Raw genomic sequence first — 8,075 nt, 5'->3', positions numbered from 1 at the left:
CATGCATCTGAAGGCGTTTGATGAGGCTGATTAACATGTACCTCATCTTGGCATTTATGACGTTTTCAGCCATTAAGGGCAGCGGCCTTTGCTATAAGACATAACCTGGTGGAGGAAGAATAAGCATGTCAAAGGGAAAAGGAAAGGAACCTCTAGTGCAAGCAATGAGTCATTACTGACTCTTGGAGGGACGCCAGCTTTCGCTGACATTTTCTTGGCAGACCTTATAGCGGGGTGGTTTGCCGTTGCCTTCCCCGGCCGTTATTACCTTTCCCCCAGCTGAGTACTCATTTTACCGACCTCGGGAGGATGGAAGGCTGAGTGGACCCGAGCCAGCTGCCTGAAACCAGCTTCTGCTGGCATCAAACTCAGACCATGGGGAGAGTTTCAGCTGCAGAAACTGCTGCTTTACCGCTCTGCGCCACACGAGGCTCACTAAGCATGTCAAAGGGGAGACTATAATTCCCAGAATCCTCCACGGCTCTTTAAACGGGAACGAAGGAACTACATTTCCCAGCAGCCCCGGGCTACCTGGGTGCTTGTTACGTACAGACACTGCAGACCCGGACGAAGGCAGCGGACTATCACGGTGCGGGTGGACGAATTGCACCGGCTGCAAGACCACCTGAATCCCACTTTGCAAATGTCAGTAAGTGGGGACAAGGGACCGAATTTGGGGGCGGCATGTTTGTTCTCATGGAGGGGAAGAGGGATTGGCGTGGCCTGAGTTTGCCTTGGCGTGGAGGTTTTCCCGATGGCGCTACAGGGGGGTGGGGGGCGTTTCGGGTCCCTCCTCCTTTGTCCTTCTGGAAGGCGGGAAGGAAAGGAAGAGAACCGGAGAGGCTGGGAAGGAAACCTGGAGGGTCTCTTGCTAACACAGAGGAGAAAGCACGAGGCGGATCGTAACTGCTCGGGAGGCGTAACGCTGCCTTCGTAAGGGGATGCTCCTGTGTCGCTCTAGCGCAGCCTTCCTCAACCTGGGGCGCTCCAGATGTGTTGGACTGCATCTCCCAGAATGCGGGGGATTCTGGGAGTTGTAGTCCAACACATCTGGAGCACCCTAGGTTGAGGAAGGCTGCTCTGGAGGGTGCAACGTGTGCCAAGCGCGAGCATCAGAAAGTCGGAAGGTGCCAAAAGCAGTCCAGCCCTGACCGCCCCCCTCTTCCTTCACCGCTCAGGTCAAGATGGGGAGTTTGATGCCAAGAGGGCCCTAGGGCTTGCTGCCCAGTTCGCTGCAGGCACTTCGCTACCAGCTGTGAGGAAGGCAAACAGGCCATTCAGGCTCTGTAGCCAACTTGAGGTGGGAGGAAGGAACAGAGAGTGTTGCCTTCTGCTCCTTGGTCCATCTAGTCCAGTATAACAAACCATTGTGAACAATGCACAGTTCACAACCCAACAATAAACCTTGGGTTCTCTTCATAGGATGCTCATGATTGACAGGCTTTTAAGGACAAGTCAAGACCACTATGCCTATGCAGAATGCCTATGTGCACCTGTTGCTGGGAAACATGAGCGGAAGGGTTCTGTTGCCCTCACGTCCTGCTAATAGGTTGGCCACTGTGTGAACAGAATGGGCCTGTTAAGACAACATGCAAAGCCGTGGTTAGTCTGCTAAACCTTTTGCAGTAAATGGTTAGTGAGTGTGTTTAAATTGGGGTTCTGTAGCCACCATAATTAGGAATGGTTCACATGACATGTGAAATCATGGTTGACATGTCACGCTAAGCCATAATGTTTAGCTCAAAATGCTTAACCACCATGGCTTAGTTTTTTGTCTCAACAGGGTCAATACTGGACTAGATGGACCCCGGTCTGATCCAACAGGGCCCCTTTTATGTTCTTAAAATGGCAACCTTTTATCAACCCGGATCAGCCTTCCCCAACTAGCACCCCCCAATGTGTTGGAATACAACTCCCATTACAACCAGCTGTCATGTCCTGGTGATGATGGGAACAGGATTACTGCAGTGCATTATCAGCGGGGACTGCCTTTGAATATAATCTCGAAATTTCCACTGGTCAGAAATTGTGAATCACCCAGAGAACTGTTTATATTTTTTCAAGAACTTGTTATTGAAAGCGGGATAAATAAAATCCAACTGGATCCAATGAATGGCTCCAAACCAGGATTTTCTAGCCTAGTGTCTCCAGATGTGTTGCACTACAGCTCTCATCTGCCCCATCCAGCATGCCCAATTATCTGGGTAAGGGGAGCTGTAGTCCTTGTGGAAGAGTGCCATACATTCTGACATAGAGCCATTACTGTTTGTGTGTTTTTTAAAAGTTTTTTTCAATAACTGAAGCTCAAGGGATAAGAACATAAGAAGAGCCCTGCTGGCTGTTGTTGTTATCGTTATTATTATTATTATTATTATTATTATTATTATATTTGTATCCCGCCTTTTGCCCAATGCTGCGCCTCAACTGGTTAACACAGGGGTCCATCTAATCCAGTCCACTCTTCACACAGTGGCAAAACAGCTGTTGACCAGGAATCCACCGGCAGCACCCTCCCACCCATGTTCCCCAGCAATTAATGTGTACAGGCTTACTGTATTTGTTACTGGAGGTTGCACTTATCCATCAGGACTCAGCCATTGATAGCCTTCTTCTCCAGTAATTTATCCAAACCCCTTTTAAAGCCATTCAAATTGGTGGCCATCACCACATTTTGTGTTAGTGAATTCCAGACTTTAACAATGCACTGTGTGCATAACTCCTTCCTTTTATCTGTCCTGAGTCTCTCACCAGTCAGCTTCATGGGATGACCCCACTGGGTTCCAGTATTATGAGAGAGGGAGAAAATTGTCTCCCTATCCACATTCTCCACACCAGGTATAATTTTGCACATAACTGTCTTGGCTAATCGCCTGTAGAAGAGTATCAACAAATATATCCGCCCAGATCAAACAGATTTTGCCCCCGACATCAAATCGCAGACCCTATTTGGAAAGTATTAAGTATACCATTCCAAGTCACATAAATTGCCCTTAGCTATAATGTCCTTAGATATATTCAAGGCCTTTGATTGCCAGGAATGGCAATTTCTGTTAGGAATTAGTCACTTTTTTAATAGCAGCTGCGAGACAGACAATAAGACAACAGTGGAAAAAATTGGATCGCCTAGATAAAGAGGCATGGTATAGGAATGTATAGAATACATTCATAGTAATATCAAGAATTTGAAAATGTAATAATGGAAATGACCTTCACTCCATTAATCATTTTTATTCATTCATTTTGTGGGGGGAGGTATATTATATTACAATATAGTATATTATGTTATAATTTTATGGTATGTTGAATATATGGAAGTCTTTAATAAAAACATTCCAGAAGAATTTTTTTAAAAAAATGATAGCTGAGGTCAAGGAAGAAATTTGAAAAAACCAACCACTTTGGTCTATACTTAAACTGACTAGGATGAGTGTCTTGTTGTGAGTAGTTGCAGGCCAGTAGTTGCAGCAGCACAGAAAGCTACAAGTGAACAGCTTGCTGCAGTAGAGTCTTGATTGAAGCCTTTTAGGTCTGGAGGAGAAGGCTATCAATGGCTACTAGCCCCGATGGTTATGTGCTACCTCCAGTATTCGAGGCAATAAGCCTGTGTGCACCGGTTGCTGGGGAACATGGGTGGGAGGGTGCTGTTGCACCTGTGTCCTGCTTTGTTGGTCCCTTGTCGACAGCCGGTTGGCCACCGTGTGAACAGACCACTGGGCTAGATGAACCCTCAGTCTGAGCTAGCAGGGCTCTTCTTCGGTTCTTATGCCTGCAGGGCCAAATCACCGCTCCCACACTCCCTCTGGAGATTGGTTCTTTTCTTTATACCAGGGCAGGGATCCTTTGGCCCTCCAGGTGATGTTCGCCTGCAACTCCTATCAGCCCAGCCAGCATGGCAAACGTTCAGGGATGATGGGTGTTGTGTATTTCCAGATGTTTTGGGACTATCTCACCCTCTTTTAAAGCCATCTAAACTAGTGGTTGACACCAGATATTGTAATCCAGTCATTGGATTTTCTGTTGTTGATTATTAAAATTGTGTATGTGTGTTTTTGTACATAGATAGATTGATAGATTGTGTGTGTGTGTGTGATTATGTATAGAAATGACATTATTTATTCTATCTTGAAATAGTGAATTCCACAAACAAATGGCCTCTTTTCTGTTTTGCCTTTTATCCCAGGAGATGACTTGAGGAAAAACAACCAATGTTGCGTGTGTAGGAAGTGTTTTACTCTGAAACTTAATCTCCCCAGACACCAGAGAGCGCACATGGGAAGACCTAAACGGCACAAATGTTTGAGGTGTGGGAAAACGTTTGCTTCCCAGTCACTTCTTTTAGTTCACCACAGAGTCCACACTGGGGAGAAACCCTACAGTTGTCCAGAATGTGGAAAATGCTTTTCTCAGCAGCCTCATCTCGTGAACCACCAGAGACTTCACACAGGAGAGAAACCTTACAAATGCATGGAGTGTGAGAAGTGTTTTGCTGATCCTTCTTCCTTGGTGAAACACCGGAGAGTCCACACGGGCGAGAAACCCTACAAATGCATGGAGTGCGGAAAATGTTTCGCTTTTGGCTCAGGCCTCGTGGCACACAACAGAATCCACACTGGAGAGAAGCCCTATGCGTGTTCAGAGTGTGGGAAATGTTTCAGCTCCCGGTCCCAGCTTGTGAAACACCAGAGGGTTCATACAGGGGAGAGAAGCTACAAATGCATGGAGTGTGGGAAATGTTTTGCTGTCAAATATACCTTAGAGATCCACCAGAGAGTCCACACGGGAGAGAAGCCCTATAAATGCACTGAGTGTGGGAAGTGTTTTGCTTACCACTCGTCTTGTATGAAACACCAGAGAATTCACACTGGAGAGAAACCTTACCAATATCCCGAATGCGGGAAATGTTTTTCTCATCAGCCAGATCTTAAGATCCATAAGCGAGTCCACACCAGAGAGAAACCCTATCAGTGCTTGGAGTGTGGAAAATGTTTTGGTTATAAATTCTATCTTGTGGACCATCACAGACTCCACACCGGAGAGAAACCCCACACGTGTGTGCAGTGTGGCAAGTGTTTTGCTCGCTATTCTGAACTTATGCAGCATCAACGAGCGCACACTGGAGAAAAACCTTACAAATGCTCAGAGTGTGACAAGTGTTTTGCACAAAGCTCAGCGTTCGTGACGCACCAGAGAGTTCACACGGGGGAGAAGCCGTATAAATGCTTGGAGTGTGGGAAAAGCTTTCCTCAGTACTCAAACTTAGCTACACACAAGAGAATCCACACGGGGGAGAAGCCGTATAAATGTGTGGACTGTGGGAAGTGTTTTGCTCAGCATGCAAACCTAGCAGTACACAAGACAATCCACACGGGGGAGAAGCCTTATGAATGTCCTGTGTGCGGGAAATGCTTTTCACAGCGCCCACACCTTGTGATTCACCAGACAATCCACTCGGGAGAAAAACAGTTCAAGTGCTTGGAGTGTGGGAAATGTTTCGCTCGCAAGTCAACTTTGGTCAGCCATCACAGAGTTCATACGGGAGAGAAACCCTATAAATGCCTCGAGTGCAGGAAATGTTTTGCACAGCAGTCGTGTCTTGTGATTCATCACAAGATGCATACAGGAGAGAAACCATATCAGTGCCCTGAATGTGGGAAAAGGTTCAGTCAGCATGGACATCTTGTGATTCACCAGAAGGTCCACTCGGGAGAGAAACAGTTCAAGTGCTTGGAGTGTGGGAAATGTTTCACTCACAAGTCAGCTTTGGTCAACCATCACAGGGTGCATACGGGAGAGAAACCCTATAAATGCCTCGAGTGCGGGAAATGTTTTGCACATCACTCGAGTCTTGTGACTCATGGACGGGTGCATACGGGAGAGAAAGCCTATCAGTGCCCTGAGTGTGGGAAACGGTTCAATCAACACGGTCATCTTGTGATTCACCAGAAGGTCCACATAGGAGGCAAACGGAACCAGACTAAGCCAAAGAAAACCCATACGAATGAGAGGCGCTCTGGTAAGCTGGTTGGGTATATTTTTATTTATTTATTTATTTATCATATTTATACCCCGCTCCTCAGCCAAAAAAGGCTCAGAGCGGCTTACACTTAGCAAAAAAGACAGTCCCTCCCCTCAGGCTTACAATCTAATAAAGACATGACACACAAGGAACAGGAGTTCAGGAGGGAGGGAGGGGGGAGGAGAGAGAGAGAGAGTCCAACAGGAGCAGACCATGATGTTTCTTCTGCCTGCTCCTGTCCCCTTGTTCTTTCTTCTTCCCCACAGGGCCAAGATGACAGTTTGCCCTGTGGGGGTGGGGGAAGAGTCCAACAGGAGCAGGCCATGATGTTTCTTCTGCCTGCTCCCCTTGCTCTTTCTTCTTCCCCACAGGGCCAAGATGACAGTTTGCCCTGTGGGGGTGGGGGAAGAGTCCAACAGGAGCAGGCCATGATGTTTCTTCTGCCTGCTCCCCTTGCTCTTTCTTCTTCCCCACAGGGCCAAGATGACAGTTTGCCCTGTGGGGGTGGGGGAAGAGTCCAACAGGAGCAGGCCATGATGTTTCTTCTGCCTGCTCCCCTTGCTCTTTCTTCTTCCCCACAGGGCCAAGATGACAGAGGCTTGGAGGGGGAGGGGGGAGTCAATGCGTTGCTATGTACTTTCTGGCCACAGACATTCTGGGCTTGCTCACACAATATGTAAACCCACACTGAGTGGTTAAGTGTGGCTTGTTTGTTTGTGGAACTGTGGATTATTTGTGGAACCGTGGATTAGCATTTGTCTGAACCCAGACATTTTTCGCAGGGTGGCTTGTTAACCCCACTGAACAACCCAACAACAAACATGGGTTCTCTTTCTTTTCACCACCCCTTCTCCCTCTCTCTCTTTTCCTTCCTCTCTCTCTCCTCCCTTCTCTCTGGCACTCTCTTTTCTCTCACACTTTCTGCCAACCCTTTTCCCTCAGTCTTTCTGCCAGCCTCTCTCTCCCTCTCTTGTATCCCCTTTTCTCTTCCTTTTTCCCTGCCTAGCGGGCTATCATGGAAGAGGCAGATCGCTCCTGTCAGAGCTCTGACCTGATCACAGGCAGAGGGCTCTTGAAATGAGGCCTAGGGCTGCAGGTCGCCCACCAATTATACACTGTGGGCAGAGCCTTATTTAAACGGGCAGCTCTGCTTCCATTGACTTTGTCCCTCTCTTGTAATTCTTTCCCAATCTGTCACACTTCTTCTTCATGGGTGCAGATGAAGAGTGACATGGAAAGGCTCACATTCTGTCTCACGGTGCCACAGGGTCACTTCAGTCTCTCTCGTTTGGGTTTCTTATTTCCCCCCTGCTCCTCAACCCTTCTCCAGGATCAGAGTTGGTAATTCTCTGGTTTTATTTTAATTGTTTTCATTCCAGCGCGAATTTCCTCTCCCAAGGGTGGAAAACAGCAAAGCCGTCGCACAGGAAAGAGGATGGTATGAGCGGCCAAAGAAGTTGTGCCGGGCAGAATTGTTCATTTGTCACAGAAGCCATGCCGAAAGGTGCCACCAGGACAGCAGAAGGTTCACGCAAAGAGACAAGTCTCAGATTCACGATAACCGTTTTGAAAGGGCCTCTGAAGAAATTGCATGCAGGGAGTTAACCTTTCCAAACTAATTTGCGAACTGGGAAGGTTACATATAACACAGCATCCTTGCATCTTTTGTGAGCTGCCTTTCTCCACCCATCCATGCATTAACCTCGCAATGAAAGAACGAGTATAAACGAGACCTGCATGGCCTGTTTTAGCCTCACAGGTTCCAGCAGCCAGTACAGTTGGACTTCAGCTGCGGGGGGCTGATGTCTGGGACGGTGATTCCACTCCTGGTTTCTGTCAGATTTCTAAAGGAGCTCTCTGGGGTGCTTCTACAACTTGGATAGCTCCTTCAGAGTTCCCACAAACATCAGAGCCACCAGCCTCCCATGCATCTAATCCTCGACTTGTCTCACGTTCCTCTCAAGGAGAGACCCACAGGTGTATGCTGTCAGGGAGCCAAATACTTTGCAGTGGTAACGGCTTCCTTCCTTCCTTCTGGGAGTGGTTGCTCTTCCTTGAG

At 47.6% G+C, this 8,075-nt stretch overlaps 1 protein-coding gene across 1 annotated transcript; it reads left to right on the top strand.

Moving 5' to 3' along the window:
- Nucleotides 1-4,269: 4,269 nt before the first annotated feature.
- Nucleotides 4,270-7,621, top strand: LOC134395530 (zinc finger protein OZF-like). The gene is made up of 3 exons (XM_063121694.1): nt 4,270-5,274; nt 5,524-6,026; nt 7,396-7,621. The coding sequence occupies exons 1-3, from the start codon at nt 4,270-4,272 to the stop codon at nt 7,619-7,621; spliced, it is 1,734 nt and encodes a 577-aa protein (XP_062977764.1).
- Nucleotides 7,622-8,075: the final 454 nt, after the last annotated feature.

This window comes from Elgaria multicarinata, chromosome 3 (genome assembly GCF_023053635.1).
Source record: "Elgaria multicarinata webbii isolate HBS135686 ecotype San Diego chromosome 3, rElgMul1.1.pri, whole genome shotgun sequence".
In the NCBI taxonomy this organism is placed as follows: domain Eukaryota; kingdom Metazoa; phylum Chordata; class Lepidosauria; order Squamata; family Anguidae; genus Elgaria; species Elgaria multicarinata.
Note: the sequence above shows the minus strand (reverse complement) of the source record. Positions and strands in the feature narration are given on the sequence as shown.